Raw genomic sequence first — 20,899 nt, forward strand, 5'->3', positions numbered from 1 at the left:
AGCATATTCAACTGATACAGGAAGTCCTCGGGTTACAATGTCCTTGACCAGCTTCATGTTGCAATGTTGATACGTTAAATTATTTGTATTTGTGTATTTGTGTTTTATTATCATTACTGTGTGTGCACGTTTTCCAGGCTCGGAAGGCCGTGATCTTACTGCTGCGTGGAGATGCTCCCTTTTCCTGGCTGATCCACGTCACCACAACTGTGGTCATTCTAGGAGTGGTGCTTCTGCTGGCCATCTTTGTGCCAGATATCCGAAATGTGTTTGGAGTAGTGGGTAAGTAGGACACCATTTTAATTTTGAGAAACGTATTTTCAACCTCTCCTCTGACAAACTATTGATTTATATTGTTACCTTCAACTAGATGGAATTACTACTTCATTCTCATTGTATTGTGATTTAATGTGCCATTTGTCATTCATTTGTATTTCTTTTCCATATTGGCACTCCCATTTTGTATTGTAGTTGCATAATCTGCTCCGACATATTTAATACTGTGGTCAACCATTTCACCATTTCTGTTATTATCACACAAGTTGTCTTCTGTTTTTTTTCAGGATCGACGACATCCAGCTGCCTTTTGTTTGTCTTTCCCGGCCTTTTTTACCTCAAGATTAGCCACGAGAATTTTCAATCTTTTGACTCCATTGGGGTAAGTAGTACGAGCTCTTCACACAGATCAGATGGGGGGGGGGGGGGGGGGGGGGGTATCTGAAAGCGATTCACTTGATTCAGACAATGGCAAGTGCAAATGCTGTGTTTGCAGGCGGTGAGTCTGGTGGTTTTTGGTTTATTCATGGGTGTCGTCAGTTTTTCCATCATCATCTTCACGTGGATACAAAGTTCTTAGGCCCTCATTGGCTGCCCTTGATAATGATTGCATGTCCAATCCATTTGAAGTGGGAGTGTTGGCAACAAATGAATGATTGCTAGCTTTTCAGTCAAAAGGTATTGGACATTGATAATCTCATAAATTTAGAAGGTATGGGGGATGGGGAGAAAAAAAACATGGTTGACCGTCCAAAATCGTCAATGACAGTGAAAGGTTTAAAACAATAAGGCAGAAAGGGACAAATCATACCAAAGACACTATTGCATAAAATTATTGAAAGGCCATGTGAAATTATGTGTCACTTTACATATGTTTATTTTGATGTCAGGTTGTCATAATCCAGAAGAATACAAAACAAAATCAGTTTTTTTTTTTTTGTAATAGCCTCACCTTTTTATTTTTGTATTTTACAATGATTTATTTCGTTTACAGTGTGACAGAGCATTTGTGAAGAAACTTGCACTTTTTAAATCAAGTGTATTTTCTAAAGATTTGCCTTGCTCTGTCAAATGTTGCACATATTATGGAAACTCAATGGGAACATTTGATTTGCTGCTACTTGGAGTTTCCTTCCATTTTCATTCCTTAAACTTGATTGTACAGTAAGCGGTCATAATGCAATTAATAGTCTACTCTACTGTACTATACATTAAATAAGACTTAATAAAAAAAAAGAAATATTCAGTTCCAGTATGTCCTTTTCTTACATGTCATTAGATTAATTTTACTTACCAGTCAGACATGTTTAATTGTCAAAATTTAAAATATAGGAGCATTGCAGTTTGAAACCACAAGTGCAATTAACAATGTACTTTTGTAAAGTGTTATGAGATCTGATTTAAAGGCACCTTTTGTTTTTATTGTAAGGAATGGATCTGTTTCCCTTTTGGCTCTTCTCAAGCAGGTCCTGATTACAGCACAACATTGCCATCAAGTGTCTGTGCAATTTCATTTGTCAAACATTCCTCATAAGACGGAAGGAAAAGAGATAGGTAATGCAATTTTTTTCCCACTGCTATCACTAGAATTTTTTAAAAAAATATATACATTTCTTAGGATATAACACAAAAAAAATGTTTTTGTTTAGTTAAGCTCACTCCAGTGTCCAGTGATATGGTAACAACATCTCAGGGGGTTGAAGGGATGAAATGAGATGCAGAGATGGCGGTGGGGCTCACATCCACCCCCCCCTGTGGACAGCCTCCGCTCTCATATTGTTTTAAGAGGTGTTGGCTGTGTTTTTTTTAAATAATCAGTCATGTTATTAAAAAATCAGGAATTTCTGCTCCACTGGCGTTTGCGGTCCCCACGTCCTGACTTTGACCTTGGGCTGAAATGGACTGGAAAGACGCATACAAGTCTTCTAATGTATGTTCCGAAAACGTATGTTAAGCAGAAAAGTGGGAAGCAGTGTTCCAATAGAGCAGAGAATGTACAAAAATAATTACTAACCAATACAGTCTCGTTTGCTGAGGACAACCACTTATAGGTGAAAGAGATATGAGGATTACTCTGATTTGTTCTGATGATTATCAGTGTTATTGTCCATGGTTAGTTTATTTCTTGGGAAATTAGGGCCCTGGAACATAAAATTGAGATTTTAACACAGACCACATCCAGTAAAGTATAAACTAAATATTTTTTGCTAAAATATAATTTACATAAAAATACAGAAACTAGAGTTTATTTACTGTTTCTGGAATTATTTGCCTCTGTAGTTTAAAAAAAATAAAAATCTAACATTTTTAAAATATACAACAATGTCTTTAAACGTTTAATGTTTTTTTTTATAAAAATAAATTAATAATGTAATGTATAAATTAGATAGTCTTCAGTATTTTCCTTTTTAAAAAGAAAAGAAACTTCAAAAAAAGGAAAATCCTTTCTAGTTTCCAGCCCAGTTTCATTAATATGAATATTTCTCTTCTTGCTTTTCAGTGTCAAATTCCGCACGAGATATTTTGTTGCATCTGCAGTGGAGTGAAACGCAAGCAAATAAAACTGCAACAACAAAATGAAAATCAAGGTCAAAGGTGGAAAGGTGAGGTACCACTTAAGTAAATAAACAAGCTTTTGGTGTTTTGGGAAGAATAGTAGTTTGTTTCTGGCAGGATACCAAGTGTTGGGCTTGTCGCGGGTCAACAACCCGCCATCAGCTTTAGTCTGAGGTCCACCTCCCCGATTCACGATCCCATCAGTTGTGGGCTGATCTCTTAATGCGGCCCTGACGCCTCCCTGGCGCTAGGGCCAGGCTGCTTGCTTCACATGTGGAGCCAATTACCCGGAGGGGCTGCGACAGAGACCCCAACACCATCCCACCTTTGCAACCCCCAGCCCACCATGCACTACATTGTCCAAACAGCTTCACCACAAGTAAGTTTCTCTGTTTTTTTTTTTACTGTCTTACTCAGATTGGTCAGTGGGCCACAGAGGATTCAGACTTTACTCTGAGCTTAACCCTTTATAGGCCACTGATTTAACTCATTGGCTGCTATTGGCGGATGACTTTCCCAGTCAACTACAGGCACCAAGCGGGGGAAACCCTGAATTGGTGGTTAACCAATCACAGGGCACAAGGAGACGGACAACCATTCATGTTCATAGCTAAGGACAATTTAGAATGTTCAACCAGCCTACCAAACATGATTTTTTGGGGGACTTGTAAGAAAACCGGATTTCCCAGAGAAAACATTCAAATTCCACACAGGAGGGTCCGACGAACCTGGGATTGAACCCTCGACAGTAGAACACAAAATGTTTAATCCTAAATGAAATAGAAATGACGACACGATTCAGGAGCAAATGGAAAACGGTAAATGCCAAAGCTAAATACATTTAGTCCATGAACAAAACAATTAAAAAGCAGGGTGACCTGGCCCTGACAGTGCCCATTGATAAAATAACAATATGAAAATGAATGAAAAAGATGAAAATATCTACTTTCAAGTTTACAAATGAAGGGGACGTAGAAATTTAAAGTCAGTGTAAGCTATAAAAGCTTAGCCATCAAACAATGAGATAGATCTGTCCTTGAGTACAAGCACTTTAAGTGCTGCCTCATCTAAAATCAAGTCATAAACTGAAAACCTTTTGCTTGGCTGTGACTGTTTTGCATGTCTACAACTCCAGAAATTACAGCAAGAATATTGCGTGCTCCTAAAAACCACGCGTCCATGTGCCCACTCGGATGTCTGGAGTCAGAGAGGGCTCCCCCAAGGGTGCATAATTCAGCATTTGACATGGTCGTATACAGAGAGGGAAAGCGGGCCTAGAAAGAAGAGTGTGACGCGAGGCAAATGGGGAGTTTGACAGACAGAGGGAGGAAAAAGCGGAACAAAGACGCACAATAAATCCGGGTAGACTGTAAAAATGTCAGCTGTGGCTCCACAGAAAGAGAGAGGTTCCTCGAGCCAGGGAGAGAAAAAAGCTAAAGTCCAAAGTAGCTCCATCATCAAATGAGACGTATGACCGCAATGGATTCAACGGACATAGTCTTCCCCCTGCAGGCCAATTTGAATTACACCCTGTGCTTGAATGATGTTATGGAGTCAGGAGTACTCATATATTATACACTGGCCAACATCCTTCCGTTGCATGACTCATTTTAACATCAATTCATTCATTCATTTTCCAGACCACCCATACTCCAAAGGGTTTTGAGGTTGCTGGATTTTCACCCAGATTACGTCGAGTGAAAGGCAGACTACACCCTAGACTGGTCGCCAGTCAGTCTTTGGGCACACAGAGAGACAAACGACCAACTCCATTCCCAATCATACCGCCGCCAGTGGAAAACGAGACCGCACTGAAGTCAGGTGAGTGAACCTCTACACCATGAAGCGGCTACTTTTAACACACACACTCACACACACATTGTATGTATGTATATATGTATATATATGTCTATATGTATGTGTGTATATATATATATATATATATATATATATATATATATGTCTATATGTATGTGTGTGTATATATATATATATATATATATATATATATATATAATATATATATATATATATATATATATATATATATATATATATATATATATATATATATATATATATATATATATATATATATATATATATATATATATATATATATATATATATATATATATATATATATATATATATATATACATACATACATATACACATATAGATATATAGATATATATCCTGGAAATATAGTACTATAGTACTATAGTTATATGTTGTAGGATAAATACTAGGTTTCACTTCCTTACTAAACTACTAGGTGGCGGTGTATGTCAGACAAGTGAGGCTACGCATATCAGTTATGCCTACAGGTATTGTAGTTCTCACCTTCGTACCCTGGCTCGCCACGTGACGGCAACAACATAGCACACTGACACAGGCTTGACTGCACGTCGTTTTTTTCTTTTTCTTTTTTTCTTCCACCGGATAAAGTTATGCGGAACTTGTAGTTCTCTTGTGGCTTCCTTTATTGGTGAAGAGACAGCCCACTGCGAGTTCTAGAATAGAGAGACAAAGGCGGATGTCAATGCGCTCAGCATGAACACACCTGCTGCGTCCTCACGTTCGTCGCGAGCGCTCTTTTAATCACTTGTTGTTGTTTTCTTTTCTTTTGTAAATCGTTTCTTCTTTAGATATGAAGTTTTTCGGGCATATTCTGCTCCGCATCGGAGAAGCGGTGGATTTGAAACCCACCAACGTTTCCCGACGCAACTCCATGCTTTTCTCCAAGAGCGCTCCGACTACGATGGACCCTTACATCGTCCTTAAAGTGGACGATCTGAAAGTGGGGCAAACTCACACCAAACAGAAAACAAACGCGCCCACCTACAACGAGGAGTTCTCCATCTCCGTGCGAGATGCACAACGCATCGAGCTGGCCGTCTTCAACGACACCCCCATCGGCTATGACGACTTTGTGGCCAACTGTACCTTCCAAGTTGTGGACTTCATGAAGATCGCCAACACCAACGAGGTCTTCCAGAGCTGGGTGAGTCCATTCATGTAAATCACCTACTACTTTCCCACTTCCTAGTATTAAAGGTAAAAGTAGTGCACATTTCAAACTGTATTTATCCATTCAGTCGTTTTCAGAAGCACTTATCCTCACAAGGATCATGCGGGGGTGCTGGAGCATATCCCAGAGAACTAGAAATTGTATTTATATTACTGTACAACATTTTCACATCAATCTACTGTTGTATGGAAACCCTGTGTTGTTTTTCCAAGTAAAAATGCGATGATTTAAATACTTTTAGTTCTAAAAGTTATGTTGCATTTGGTAACTTTAAGCAAGATTATAATTTGGGAAATCCCTTAATTATGTTTGAATAATTGTGAAAAATAAAATACACGACATTTCCTTTTTCTGCTGTTTAAATAATTAGAAACAAAATTAAATACACAACATTATCTTTTTCTGATGTTTAATTAAGGTATAAAAAAACTCACATTTAATTAAACCCTTCTTCGTGATGACATTAATACTCATTATTACAAGCACATGTGCTCAAGTGTATTATTGTGTAGGTATGACTGAGGACACTAATTGGGTTTGCTCATAAGTAGTTTTTTGTTGTTGTTTTGACAGGTACGGACTTTAAATTGAATGCAAACCATGTTTTTGTTTTTGATTTGACACAAATCCATCGAAATGGGGACCAAAAAGGCTCAATGATGAAAGTGAATCTTAATCTTCATTTCTCAGCTACCTTTGCCTCACCCACTAATTAAATCTCGAAACAGAAGTAGGTTAATAAGCTGCAGGTTTTGCAGTCTGCTCGCTCCCTAGCTCACTATCGTCTTTTTTTTTCCACGTGACTGTTGAGATGTCTCAATCAGAATTGCTGAAAAGAGTGGGTATTCCCTGATGCACTGTTTTGGATGGAGCAACTAAAAATGTTAAAAAGAAAGGGGAGATTCAAGTGACAACTTTTTGTGTGCATTAAACGGAAGAACAAAATATTTTTTATGATATTTTTTACCCTAAGTCAAAAGCAGCAATAGAATATAAAAGTCATTTTTAGAACAAAAGACACTTAAATATAAAAGATTATTTAGTAGGAATATTTCACCCTTGACTACTATGTAATTAAAAAGAAGTTAACCAATGTTGAATACACACCGAAAGTGCAACTACTCAACCCCGAAGACACTTTACAAAGTTACAAAGAGGAAATCTTTTTAGTTTTTTTTTAAATTCTATCTTCATTTTCTTCTTAGTCATGTTTGAGCTACATACTATCAGCATCTGAGTGGTTACATAATTTGTGTATCAATTTATATGAAATATACTGAGAAAAATTCCTATGATGCAACTAGTAGTTCTAGTAAATGCTAATGTGTTACTGATCAACCCTTCCTTGTCATTCACCCAGAAAGCAGTAAAGCTATCACGTCTTACACATCTCCATAAATGCTTACTCTAAAGATCTTCTAGACAAAATCGACTGACATATCTACATCATCTTTGTGGTATCATGAACACTAGTGATTGCAACATTACCTTTTTTTTTAATAAAGTTAAAACAACAGTTCACTTACTTTGAAAATCCTTAGTAAATTCTTAGTATGACTCTCAAGCAATAATGTTTTAAAGAGAGCCATAAACAATAAATATTTATTAATTGTTTATGGCTCTCTTTGTCAAAAAGGTTCCCGAGTTAGTGTAGATTTTCATAGTGAGTGTTAGAAATATACATAGCATTTTTTATTTCTTTTTTACTTTTATTCTTTTTTTTTTTTTGCTTGGGCCACAATTTAATGTGCAATTCCCAGAACCCCAATAGTGGGTAACTTTTAAGGGCCACAAATCTAAAGAGGAAAAAAGAAAAAAAAACATTAACATGATATGTATTATGAATGATAAAGTACTGATAATGTAAGGCTTTCAAATCTTTGCCATCTTTGCTATCTTTATCGTGTGCAGCAGCGTTACAGGACGTCCTGTTGATGTGATCATGTTGCATGCAAAGCACTTCATTTTAGCCCAGTTAAAAAATTTAAAAAAAAGTTCACATATTCAAGTTCTTATCACCATGACATTTAGACCAAAGTTTTTCCTTTGCCGCCCACCTGGCACCTCTTTTTGGTGAATACATACTTGCTTGATCAACTGAAACGGCCGCCTATTTCTTTAAAAAAAAAGAGGCCCAAACTTCCCTCTCTGGTTCATACTCTTTTAGTTGGTATGTATTTGCAACTTTAGGTAGCATAAAACTTTTTCCGAATAGAATATTCCTGGGGAGAACATACAAACTCCACACAACTGAAAATACTTTGAAGATTTTATTTATGATTAAAATAGACGAAAACAAATTGTTACTCAGTGCGACATCGCACTCTGTGGCTAATGTGGCGGATGTCCGGCCTCACTAACATGCTGGGTGGTGCTAGAAACAAATCTAAGAAGAAAAAAAATCATCTTACGAGTGCATTTTCTCCTAATTTTGGAAAAACAATATTCATTGACAGCTATTTTTTGTTATGAAATGTCAGAGAAAAATACACAATAACTCTTTAAGAAAATGAAACTGTACTTTAATTCTTTAAAAAAGCCTCCATTCAGAAAAATGGGTCACTTTGACAAATATTGCTGTACCCGGGTCACATTTTGCAGTTTACCAAAATATCAACAACGGAAACCAGTCAATATGTGATTTGTGTGAAAATTTTACTTTAAGGGTGTATTTCAACATTCATTTTTTTCATGTGTGCAAATAGATGTGTCAGGAAGGGCCTTGCCGCTCAAGTGTGAAATTACACAACAACCTTTTGTCATCTGCAAAAACGTGTCAATAAGCGAGTCCTTTTGAATTTTACCGATAATTCCGCTTGTTGAACAAAGCTCTCCCATGACATATCTTCTGTGAGTAACCCAGCCAACAGACTGCATAGAAAGAGCATCTTCTAGTACAGGGGTGGGCAAACTTTTCGGCTTGGGGGCCACATTGACTTTAAATATTTGACAGATTGAGCCGGGTCAGCACAAGATATGATACATATAAAAAAGTGCATCCGTTAACAGTACCTATGAAACATAAACAGAAAGAAAGGACTAAAGTATTAACATACTCATCACTCATCATTAAAGTAAAAAGTATAAAGTACAAAGTAAGGCAAAAATGAATGTATTAAGAAATAAGAGAAACATTTTGGACAACGTCGGCGGACCGGATTAAAAGGCCTAGCAGTCCGGGATGTGGCCCGCGGGCCGTAGTTTGCCCATGTCTGTTCTAGTAGGAAGAGCTACGATGTTATCATACGAAAGGATCTGCTCACATTATTATCAATGCAAATCTCGAATTCTCGCTATGGTTATGTGGGACAGTTTTTTTTTTTTTATCATGACACCTATGAGTAATGTGAACCTGAAAAAAAGGGCATACTATATGTCAATTTTCAGCATCTCTAAACATAGTTGCACAATTGACAACTTGAAATGAAAGAGATGTTGTAATTGAAAAGAAGCATGTGGATGTTAATTAAAGCTGTCGGAGAACAGACACTTGAGGAACTCCAAATGTGATGTTTTGTTTACAGTTTCGGATTGATAAATAGAAATACATACCTGTTTTGTAAATCTGATTTGGAAAATGTCCGTGAGCCCTATCCGCAGTTCAGGTCTGCTGAGTAGGTCAACTGTGTCAAATTTGGCACTTAGATTCTGTCATGCCAGAGCAGATTAATTGCTTTTATCTTTTAAGACTTTGATAAATGCAGGGCGGGATTCCAATCGAGAAATATCCATGTGTCAATAATATGCTGTATGATTCTGCTTTTCATCAAATTTCTTTGTTTAAATACCTTTTGAGAACCCTGCTTTCATTTCAAAACTGTATAATGACATGTACTCTGAATGACAGCTCAAAGCCTAGACTTATAGAGAAAAAAAACTTTTCCTGGTACATATACTGGATATTCCTCATTAGTGGCATCCCTCTCTAGTTAGCAACACACCTTGAAAACCAGCACAACCTGTTTGACCTGTTTTACTGTCTTCGTCAAGTTGTTTAAATTCTTATTCTTTTTGAAGTTGCATTAACTCACAGTATTTACTCAGTTCATGTATCAATAGTTTTTCCAAAATTTAATTATTAGTTTATTTTGATTGACATTACAAACATTCAAACGTACGTTAAACATTACACAAGTTTAATCAGTTGGTTTACATTTTGATGCCGTCACACAAATAGGAATTGTGGCTTAATAGAACTCGGTATTCCAATGACAATAAAAATGGTGTTTTGCTTGTTAATCTGCAGATGGATTTGGAGCCTGAAGGCAGCATTTACGTCTTTATCAAGCTCAATGGATCCTTCATTGATGGTGAGTGAGGTCACTGCTAAATGCTTTTTTTGTCATATTTTACCCATTGACAATAATAGTCATCCAATTCATTCAAACTGGGAAGACCGGCTGTGAATGCTCATCTTTTAGTACAATTTATGGTGCTAGACAAAATCCCTTTTGACTTTTATTTTTTTTACTTACTCTTATGGACAGCCTGTCACTCAACAGTAAAGAAATAACAGTGGGGAGCACAGTTTTTGTCTGACAAATGTTTTTTTAAACAGATTTTAGGTGGAAAAACCACAATCATATTTTTTTTTTGTTAAACTTTAGATCCCACCCCATGTTAAACAATATAAAAAGATGTTTTTTCTTATTTTATTAAAGACTTCAAAATTAAACTTGATTTTGATTTTTTTTTATTTCAATTGTTTTCAAGTGTATAGAAATTTTCTAAATTTGAATTACCTCACTGCACATATTCTCAAACCACACAGTTTGTGAATTACTCCCATACTAGACGTGTATCTATGTTACAATAAGGAATTATTTTACCGTGACTTGACTAGTTTGGTATGTTTTTTGTTTTGTTTTTGTTATATTAGTTTTTTTCAAAAGAATTGAAAAGGGTCAATAGCAGATGCACATTAAATTCATTCTAGTTCATGCTGTAATTGTTTCCGCTTGTCTACAGATGAGGCCGTTGAATCGCCCAAAAACCACAAAGAGTTTAACAGGAGGCGTCAGGGGGCCGTGAGACGGAAAGTCCACCAGGTTAACGGTCACAAATTCATGTCCACTTTTCTCCGCCAGCCCACCTTCTGTTTCCACTGCAAAGACTTCATCTGGTGGGCAAATTTGTCATTAACAAGATTTCACTAACCCAGGCGTGAACCTAAATGTGTTTTTTTTTTTATCTGCCCTTTTCTACAGGGGTGTATTTGGAAAGCAAGGCTACCAGTGCCAAGGTGATCTTATTTTCTTATTCTGCTTAGAGTCGAGCTTTATTTCTGATTTGGATTTCTCCCCACTATAGTTTGTACATGTGTGGTTCACAAGCGTTGCCACCAACACGTCGTCACTGTCTGTCCACGCATGAAAAGATCACAGGTAGTGTCACTTCCTTTTCTCCTATTTGTTTTTCAGTTCCAGATATCTTATGATGTTATTTGCAATAATGAAATTCAGCTCTTTGACCAGGCTTTACAGTAGATAGCGATAGTGTAATGGTTCCCCTTAAGACAGTGATTCACTGGAATCAGTCATCAGTTTTCTTTAAATGAACATATTTGGCGATGAGCTCAACGACAGCTTAAGTTGGTGAAAGGCCAATATTGTACACCCACTTTATGTATTTATTTGGTGCCAGCATTATCGTTAGTAGTCTATAAAACTGAGGATTCAGATACAAATTGCCAACCTAAAAGACAGACTTGCCACCCCATAACCCTCATCTAGTTGATGTAGAACACAACCCCTAACCACAACTACTATTACTACTACTACTACTACTGCAGCTCAATCTAGTGTATATATAACACAACCCCCTACAGCTACCACTACAGCTCCATCTAATGGATACAACACAACACAATACTGCTACTACAGATAGTGGACGTATACAGCACTCCCCATTGCTATTACTGCTGCTTCATCTTGTGTATGTATAACACAGCAACAACTACTACTACTTCAGCTCCACCTAGTGGATGTATTATAACACAACCCCCTACTACTACTGCTACCACAGTTCCACCTAGTGGATGTAGTATAACATAATCTCCCACGACACTACTACTACCACCACTGCTACTACTGTGTCTTTTAATCCAGTATGCATATACATATACATGTCATATACATGACCCAACTTTTAAGATGGGCCATGCACCTTATAGTGCGGAAAATACGGGACATTTTTACTTTCTTGACCTCTGATATTCCATGGTCAATATTTTGAACACCAATTGTGAAATTTTGCATTACGTTGCCACGGATGTTCACACGGAAAGGCTTCAGTAATATTTATAGACAAATGATAGTATAACAACAATGCAATTTTTGTTGTTGCTGCAATCTTTTACAGTCTATATGCTCCGGCTTCAGCATTAACCTCCCTCACCAGTTCAACATCCACACCTACAAGAGTCCCACTTTCTGTAATCATTGTGGATCACTGCTGTGGGGATTTGTCCGGCAGGGCCTGCAGTGCGATAGTAAGATGGCTAAAATGAAAACTTTGGCGCACGTCTCTCACTCTGCTTTGCCTCGTATAATCTTTCTGCTCTTTAAATGTTCATTTTCCAGGCTGTAAACTTAATGTTCACATACGGTGCGAAGTAAATGTCGCCCAAAACTGTGGAGTCGACACTGCTGAACTGTCTAACCGGATGGCGCAGATGGGAATAGAAACTGGACAAATCTCTGAAAAATACGCTCCACATGTATGAGCATTCTCTGAACTCAAGTAAATACAATTCCAATTTATCATGGCCATGATTACACTCAAAAGTTTTTCCTATTCCTTTTGTGTTTACAGCTTGGTCCAACCGTGATTAGGAAGCCCACTGAAAGGTGGATGAGTATAAAAAAGCCAGCAGAGGTCCGTCAATTCGGCATCTCTGACTTTACATTTCTGCAAGTGCTTGGCAAAGGGAGCTTCGGCAAGGTGGGAAAGATGTTTGAAAGGTTTGACCGTAAATGTGTTTTTTTGGTCAAAAATGTCTGAAAGGAAAACATATACTTGTTCTTTTTGCAGGTCATGCTTGCTCGACTCAACAGCAAAGATAAGGTTTTTGCCATCAAGGTATTGAAAAAGGACATCATCTTACAGGACGATGATATGGAGTGTACCATGACTGAAAAGAGGGTTTTGTCAATGGCAAGCTTGCACCCGTACCTCACACAGCTGTACTGCTGCTTCCAAACTATGGTCAGTATAGAAAAGAAACCCTCGTACCTGAATCTATTAACCTTTGACAGGCAAAGTTTTACATCACTGCATTCAATTTAAATGACGAAAACAAAACTCTTACCTTGGAAATTTGGCTTTTACATATAACACCACATGATGTATGTATTGTAGGATTGCATACATTTTTATAAACTAAGTCCATAAATTACTTTGATTGGTTAGAATTATTTATATTGGAAACATTCTAAACTAAAATGAATATATCCAATGTATAATAGAAGACCTTTTGTTTACTTTCAATCCGAATATTTTCTGTTGCATACTACTTAAAATGGCATAATTATACTTAAGATTTGTCTATGTGGATACATGAAACTTGATTTTAAATCCCAGTTCTTTTAATCCCTTTAAAGGTCACCACAGTAGACAGCTCTCTATTATGCATCTCTATTTTAATAGTTCAGTAATGCATTATATTTCTTGTTCAAAAGGTGGCAGCAGTTATCAACTTGTCAAATTGAAGAGCGTGCAGGTTGCATACCCATTTTCTTTTTTACCTGAGGAGTCTTAATCTTGTTTTGGTATACTTATAGAGCCTCTGCTGACCTATTTCACACCGGTTTGGAATAGTGTCGCATTAAGACAAGTATTAACTCTGAAGCTCCTTTGGCCCAATCATAGCGGTACAGTCTGCAGTGGCTTAGTTTCAATACGTCATGTGCTCTTTTAGACCAAGACAGGAAACCCGTGTGTGTTATGTGTTTAGGCACACTTTAAAATAACATGAAAGGAAATTGTCGTAGGAAGTAAAAGTGGCCTCCTTCATTTGTTAACGACTAAGTCAAAGATAGTGATTGCGATTTTGGCTTCTTTACTTTTATTTAGCTAATTTACATCCTTGACCTTACCAAAGATGCTTTTAATGCTTGGTCCTCGTCATGATTGAATGTAGAAAAGGAGATTTCTCCTCCGCTTGCAGCTCTGTGCACAGTTTGCTGCTTGTCTGAGCAATTGATGAAACTTTACAGGCAGTCCCGTTCATCACATCCTTCAGTCTATACTCTTCTTCCCCCCCGGCCGGCTCTTATTTCTACATTACATGGCGACCGCGGCCTGTAATGAGAACGAAAGATTTATGGATTTGATCAATATTTTTTTCACTCTACTAACTTCAAACCACATTTAGTTGCACAGCAATCCATTACAGCTACGTGAAGTATATGAGCTGCCTCCATGCCCTTGAAAAAGAGTTTGGCCTCATGACAAGTCACGACTGATAACGCAAATTCTCTTCTCTTGAGACAATTGGTATATTTTTGGGTGCGCTGTCCACAAATTTAAGTTATATCTCTTTTTTATTTCACAGGACCGTCTCTTCTTTGTGATGGAGTTTGTAAATGGTGGAGATTTAATGTTCCATATTCAAAAGTCCAGAAGATTTGATGAACCTCGGGCGTGTTTTTACACAGCTGAGATCACCTCTGCGCTAATGTTCCTCCACGGCAAAGGGATAATCTATCGGTATGATTGACACACACATTTATGCACACACACACATACATAAATCTGCCTCTAAAAAAGTCAAATCATAGTGAAAATCTTACTTATTATGAAGAAATATTCTTGGAACTGAACTGAGATGAATTTATCAAGTGAGGTGTTCTATAATACTGTTTTATAATTAAAACAATACAATGAATGTTTTGTATTGCGTCAAACATGTGTCCATCTTCCAACCTTGCATTATATGTCCTCAACATACTCATGAACTACTTATAGTGTACATACTGTACATTACACATACTGTATGTACATTGTATAGCATGTTGTTAATTTATTTTCCGTCCTCCACGCGCATGTCTTCTCCATGCCTAAAGATCACCGTCATAAACACTGCAGTTTTTGTACAAGTCACGATGAATATAAAACAATCCACTGTCCATAGCAGCAACATACGTATTGTCCCCTGCAATCTTTCTTTAATGTAGTTAGCAATAAATGTGGATTTTAACTCATACTTTGGTATTGAAGGCATTAGGCTAGTGACAAACTCTTTTAAAGTAAGTGTATTGTCTTTTCTGCCAGTTACCTGACTGTTGTTGAGGCGTTATGGCAGTTTGTGATAAAAGCCATCACGTGTTTTAATGATAAAACCTGAGTTATACTTAGCCTGCCAATGTGTCAGTCACAAGTGTGGCATGTCATAAAGCATGACTTGCCCCAGAGAACAATGCTGCTTGCAAGCCACAACACAATTTACAGGAAAGGAAAGGATAAGATCGGAGTTTCTTTCTCTATGAACTTTTGTAAAAAAAAAATTAAAAAAGTTCCTCTCATAATTCCTGAAGAGTAGAATCATCTCTGTTTTTTCCCCCTGGAAATTCTTAAGTCAGTTGAGTCAGTTTAGAAAACCACTGCTGTTCTGTCTGTTTTTTTGAACTCCTTTTGGTTATTTTACTACTACATGGAAATTCTCGTTTTGTACCTTTATTAAAATTTTACAACTGCCAAAACTCTGAATCATTGGCACCATTTCAGTTCTTCTGGGTAGAAAGAAGGCTTCCGCTCCCACTTAATTTATTGCGGTGTTTTTTTGACAGCTCTGCTGGCAAAGAAACTGGATTTTGCATTTATGTCAATACAATTAACAGCTCATGTTGTTTCCTTGCAATTATTTAGTTTAAGGAAAAATTAGCGCGATATTTCAAAATTCACATCATCCCTGAAAAAAACCCACTGGTATTCTTGGTACACAATGGCACAGCCTTCCTGTAGTATATCAGCCTTGTTTAAAACGTATCGCAGAGTGCTTTTTAGCTTTATTTGGTCCTTGTCCAATCAAAGTAAGTAAACACAATGTTGCTTTCCCCTTTTTTTTACCCGTCTATAAGGCCATTTGAATGATAAAGGCTTCTTCTTTCCCGATATGGTCAGACAATCAGCCCTCAAACGATCTTTCCCGCCCTTCTTGACCCTGCTACAGATTTGACAGGTTGGATGTATGTTGGATTTTGATCACTAAATAGCCTCCAGCCTCTTCCTCTCTCACCCTTCCATTGATCCGTCTGAAGGAGAAAAAAAAATGATCGAGTCACAGAGCAAATACTGTCACCTTTTTCAATGTCTTTGTGATGCCTTTCCAGGGATTTAAAGCTGGATAACGTTCTTCTTGACAAGGATGGCCATTGTAAACTGGCAGACTTTGGCATGTGCAAGGAAGGCATATCTGAAGGCACTGGAGCCAGGACTTTCTGCGGCACCCCTGATTACATTGCCCCTGAGGTTAGTTCAGACTTATTGACCTTTTTAAAAAGATAGAAAGGCAAACACTGCCAATGAGATAATTCCTCTCCCCTTCCACCTTGGACAGACTCATGATTAACTGGAAAGTAGAAAAATTCAGTTACATTTCAACCAATACTGCCAATATACTCATTAGAATTTACCTTAACATCTACACTGTTTGGCCTTCATTTTTAAGGATTTTCTGTATATTATGGCTAATTGTAAAATTGAACATTGTATGTCCCACCCTTCAAACTTTAAATATTCGACATAAAAAGACTAATATAATAATAATAATAAACTAATACTAATACTCCTTAATACGGGATGAAATAAAGTTTTAATCTAATTGAAACCATGCAGTTTCTGATTCTGTTTACTTGTGCTAAAACTAAAATCTTAATAAAAACTAGACAAAATAAAGGTTTAAAAATCTCTCATCTCATCTTCTAAACCGCTTTATCCACACAATAAGGTCACGGGGGGGTGCTGGAGCCTATCCCAGCTGTCTCCGGGCCAGAGGCGGGGGACAACACCCTGAATTGGTAGCCAGCCAATCGCAGGGCACAAGGAGATGGACAACCATGATTTAGTTGAATAATTCCTAATAAATCGAGACTATTTTTCTCCTCCCAGATCCTCATGGAGTTGGAGTACGGGCCCTCTGTTGACTGGTGGGCATTGGGGGTACTGTTGTACGAGATGCTGCAAGGCCACGCGCCCTTTGAGGCCGAAAATGAAGACGACTTGTTCGAGGCGATCCGCAATGAAGAAATTTCTTACGCCCCCTGGCTCAGTGACGAGTCGGTGGATATCCTCAAAGCGGTGGGTCCCCGTTGACTTCTTTTATTTACTGTCGCCATTCTTGAAAAAGGTGCACTCACAAATCGGGATGTGAGTCACTTTCTGTCCTTGGCAGGCATTTGGTCTCCCCCTGATTGCATCTGTTGGACCCGTTTCGTTTTTCCACGTCGAACTAATGATAGAGAAAAATCCATTTCTCACTCGGTTTGTGTCCCGAGTTGCAGAGGATAAGACTTCAGACAGGGATCATTAACAAAATGATCAATTTGCCACATTCCTCTGTAGCTGTGCAGAGTAGAAATCGCAGTAGGCTTCTTTGTTCTGCTTTGTTTGCTTTAATATGTGTCACGCTTCAGACTGACTGTAGAGTAGCGGGCAGGCTTACGAACGCTGCTCCAACCAGCTGTTAGGACCGAGTCTTACATAAGTATATTAAGGCATGGTCCAATGCCCAGTCTCAGTTAACTGGCTATAAATATGCCCGCCTCCCTTACGCATGTTGTTACTCCAACATGCTGGAAGAAGAAGGGCTGCACTGAGCTCATTTATGTCACCTGTTACGTAAAAAGTGTGAGTGGATTTCAAACACGCGGTTCTATTTAAAATGATCGTTGATCCGCTGCAAGGTTTTTCTTTTTCCCCTCAGCAGAATCAATGAGCGAGCTCCCGTTGTTCTATTGGATCTGTTAGGACGGCAACCATTGTTTACCATATGGCCTTAAGTCATTGGCTGTCACAGACTGCGAGAGAGAGAGGTCCAATCCTTTGGAACTGGGAGGGGTGACAGTGGATGAATGAATATGCCCTTGCTGCCAACCTCCCATTTCCAAATGATTGGACTACTGATGAGCTCAAACTAGACAGACTACAATGATGTCAACAACAATAATGTCAACAACAATAATGTCAACAACAACAATAATGTCAACAACATTAATGTCAACAACAATAACAACATTAATGTCAACAACAATAATAATAATGACAACAACAATTATAATGACAACAACAATAATAATAATAATGGCAACAATGATAGTAATACTAATAACAAAAACAATGATACAGACAACAATAATAATAACAATGACAACAGCAATAACAATATTTTTTTTTAAACATCCTTGTAAAGTGTATTTAAGAATTAAACAATTATACCGCCATACCAAATTAATTTAACAATATATTTTCAAATTCTGGGATTCAGTTTATGCTCAGTGACATTTTCAAATATTTTCTTTACCTTGACTTAATCTAGGTTTTTGTTGAAAGGCACTAAAAGTGACTGATTCAGGAAATGGAATTTATCTTTCCAATGACTTTAGGGTTTATCTGGAAACTGTCGCTGGGGACTCAAAGGCTCATTAGTTTTGTCGGCTTCGTCTGAATGTCATTGGATGCCTTAATCTGCGTGCACCTTATCTCAATATCCCACTCCAAAATACATTTGCTTGTTTGCTTTCTCGCTGAAGGCAAGTCAAAACAAAATTGTCTTTCATTTCTGGTCACACCCAGGAGCACTTGTCAGACCTCCCTGTGATTTATGCTTTTATTGTTTCTTTGTGCGTAACACGGGGGGAAGCTGAGAAGGTCGAAGCAAGCTGAACTTTCCATAGCCAGTGTGTCATGTAGTGCACCAAGACACAAATCACTGTGTTTTTGTGCATGAGGTGGTGATATTTTGTGTCATCTTGGACTGGCTCCAGTTTAGGCATTACCCTCCTAAAGTACATCATCGAGGAGATTCTCTGGCTGAAATGATTATCCGAAAAATCAATTGCAAGCTCACTGGTCATTTTTTTTCATTCATTCAATAATTGTCCATATTGCTTATCCTCACAAGGGTCACATGGGGTGTTGCAGCCTATCTCAGTTAACATCCTCCACCGTAAAAGCTCTATTTCAACGGCATGCTGTTTCTATTTTTCAAACCCATAAAGCCCTGGGAAAACATGCAAACTACACGCAAGAACGTCCACACCTGGAATCGAACCACTCAAGTCAACCACTCATCCAAGGGGCCCATTTGGTTCCTAACTTTCTATAATCGTTTTGAGGTATTTCACATTGATTTAGTTGCTCTACATTTGTGTCTCCGCAGTTCTTGACCAAAAATCCAGACCGACGCCTTGGTTGTGTTCCATCAGAGGGCGGAGAAATCGCTGTGACCTCCCAAGCCTTTTTCAAGAGCATTGATTGGGATTTGCTGAATCGTAGAGCAATCGAGCCCCCTTTCAAGCCAAAGATTGTACGCCACATCAAAATCTGTCTTCATGAATAGCAAGCAGTTCTAATACACAGTCCACTCACCTTGACTTTTGCACGCTGTCCTTCGCAGAAAACGCCAGAGGACGTCAATAACTTTGACTCGGACTTTACGAGAGAGGAGCCCACCCTCACGCCCATCGATGACCCCCACATCTCTGCCATCAATCAAGATGAGTTTGAAGACTTTTCATACACGTCACCTCTGATGCTGGAGAACTAAAAGCTTACTCGATCCTTGTCTGAGGCACTTCTCGCTCGTACAGGCGCGTTACATTCCCCACAGACGTGACAACGTCACGCTCCCAAACGGCATTTTGGTTGGGACCATCATTTGGCGTGATGGACTTGCACATATATTTTTTTTACATGATATTTTTATTTGTATGCATGCATTTTCACCTCCTTTTGGAAGAGCCATTTGAACCAAGGGTTTGGCATTCATCTTCCGTCATCTTAACATCGAAAGAAATTGTGCTTCAGCAATTCTGTTTTATTAGACGACGACGACCAGTAATTCCCTACAGAGCTGCGTGTGTGGAATATTTTTTTTCCCGTGATACACCACTCTGGAAAAAAATACCCATCAAGCCATTCTCGCTAAGTGAATAAAATTAAAAGCTGGTATTACCGTTTGATCTTAAAACAAATCAAGCGACTCAATAATTGTGATTAAGTCTTGTTTATGGGAGAGTAAGACACTCACCTCCCTGTCTTGTCATATTCAGATTCTGTAGAGAATCTTGGAGATGATGCAAGATTTCAATTGTGGTAAAAGCATTGGTGATTCACTCTTGACTGAGATGGGAACTGTAAAAGTTTCAACACACCGGTAGTCGTCTGCCCACCAAAGATTGCATTTTGCAACTCTTCAATTATTATGTACAGTGTGTCATCTTTGTTTTTTTTTTGTTCTTGTTTTTTACCACTCGTATGCCTTTATTTGCTGCCTTCCTGAACCGAACAAAAGAAAATCTGGCACCCAGTCAAGGTCCTGGAGCACACAGTAGACTCTTAATCCAAACCTGTAAAACAGACGATTCTGAATCAATATTTCTGTCTCACCCTGATAAATCATTTCTGTACATTTCTAGCCAAAATTGACGCATCTACTGAATTTAGTGGAAAGGGGTGGAAAATAAACAGGAAACCGTACTGCGTCATCGTCATCCTTTTTGAAGAGTATAGTAAGACGAGAAAAGTGAATTATCCTTTTGTGTGGCGCTTGAAAGCAGAAGCTGTCGATACAAAAACAATCTTTTAAACATAAAAAGAAAGGGGGTCTTTCTTGTTCAATGGGAAACTAAACAACCTGGCCCTGATATGGATTGCCCACCCTTTAAAAGAACAACTGCACTTCCTGTTACATTTAAGGAAGAAGTCTGCATCTGTTTATCTCTTTAGACCCCCTACTATGTGGCCATTGTGTGGGTTTGGTTGAAAACGTAACCATTTTCTTGCCAGTTAAGTGAAATTTTGAAGTGAACACAT

General features: G+C 38.1%; 2 protein-coding genes across 7 annotated transcripts in view; both read left to right on the forward strand.

Moving 5' to 3' along the window:
- slc38a6 (solute carrier family 38 member 6) overlaps window positions 1-3,061 on the forward strand; it is a 13,459-nt gene extending 10,398 nt beyond the window's left edge. Inside the window, exons 14-18 of one of the 6 annotated variants that reach the window (XM_077730803.1) lie at window positions 138-282; window positions 564-658; window positions 1,740-1,830; window positions 2,777-2,879; window positions 2,950-3,061. In XM_077730803.1, the coding sequence (XP_077586929.1) occupies window positions 138-282; window positions 564-658; window positions 1,740-1,830; window positions 2,777-2,856 (411 nt within the window). In that variant the 3' untranslated portion in view covers window positions 2,857-2,879; window positions 2,950-3,061. Of the gene's footprint in view, window positions 1-137; window positions 283-563; window positions 659-772; window positions 1,511-1,739; window positions 1,831-1,925; window positions 2,283-2,776; window positions 2,914-2,949 lie in introns of those variants that run through there. The other 5 variants (XM_077730802.1, XM_077730804.1, XM_077730805.1 and 2 more) reach the window with 5 other exon arrangements.
- Window positions 2,956-20,563, forward strand: prkcha (protein kinase C, eta, a). Its single transcript, XM_077730799.1, has 16 exons — window positions 2,956-3,211; window positions 4,473-4,653; window positions 5,484-5,839; window positions 10,113-10,176; window positions 10,835-10,988; window positions 11,074-11,108; window positions 11,177-11,250; window positions 12,227-12,356; window positions 12,448-12,584; window positions 12,680-12,808; window positions 12,899-13,072; window positions 14,421-14,575; window positions 16,198-16,336; window positions 16,976-17,164; window positions 19,245-19,391; window positions 19,482-20,563. The coding sequence occupies exons 1-16, from the start codon at window positions 3,104-3,106 to the stop codon at window positions 19,629-19,631; spliced, it is 2,322 nt and encodes a 773-aa protein (XP_077586925.1). The 5' UTR covers window positions 2,956-3,103; the 3' UTR covers window positions 19,632-20,563.
- The last annotated feature ends 336 nt before the right edge of the window (window positions 20,564-20,899 follow it).

This window comes from Stigmatopora nigra, chromosome 13 (genome assembly GCF_051989575.1).
Source record: "Stigmatopora nigra isolate UIUO_SnigA chromosome 13, RoL_Snig_1.1, whole genome shotgun sequence".
Taxonomy (NCBI): Eukaryota; Metazoa; Chordata; class Actinopteri; order Syngnathiformes; family Syngnathidae; genus Stigmatopora; species Stigmatopora nigra.

Bases quoted from the DNA above. Each gene is read 5' to 3' on its own strand.
- prkcha (XM_077730799.1), top strand. From the start codon at position 3,104: ATGTGGAGCCAATTACCCGGAGGGGCTGCGACAGAGACCCCAACACCA. The intron at 3,212-4,472 runs GTAAGTTTCTCT...TTCATTTTCCAG, and splicing joins TCCAAACAGCTTCACCACAA to ACCACCCATACTCCAAAGGG. The intron at 16,337-16,975 runs GTTAGTTCAGAC...TTCTCCTCCCAG, and splicing joins CTGATTACATTGCCCCTGAG to ATCCTCATGGAGTTGGAGTA.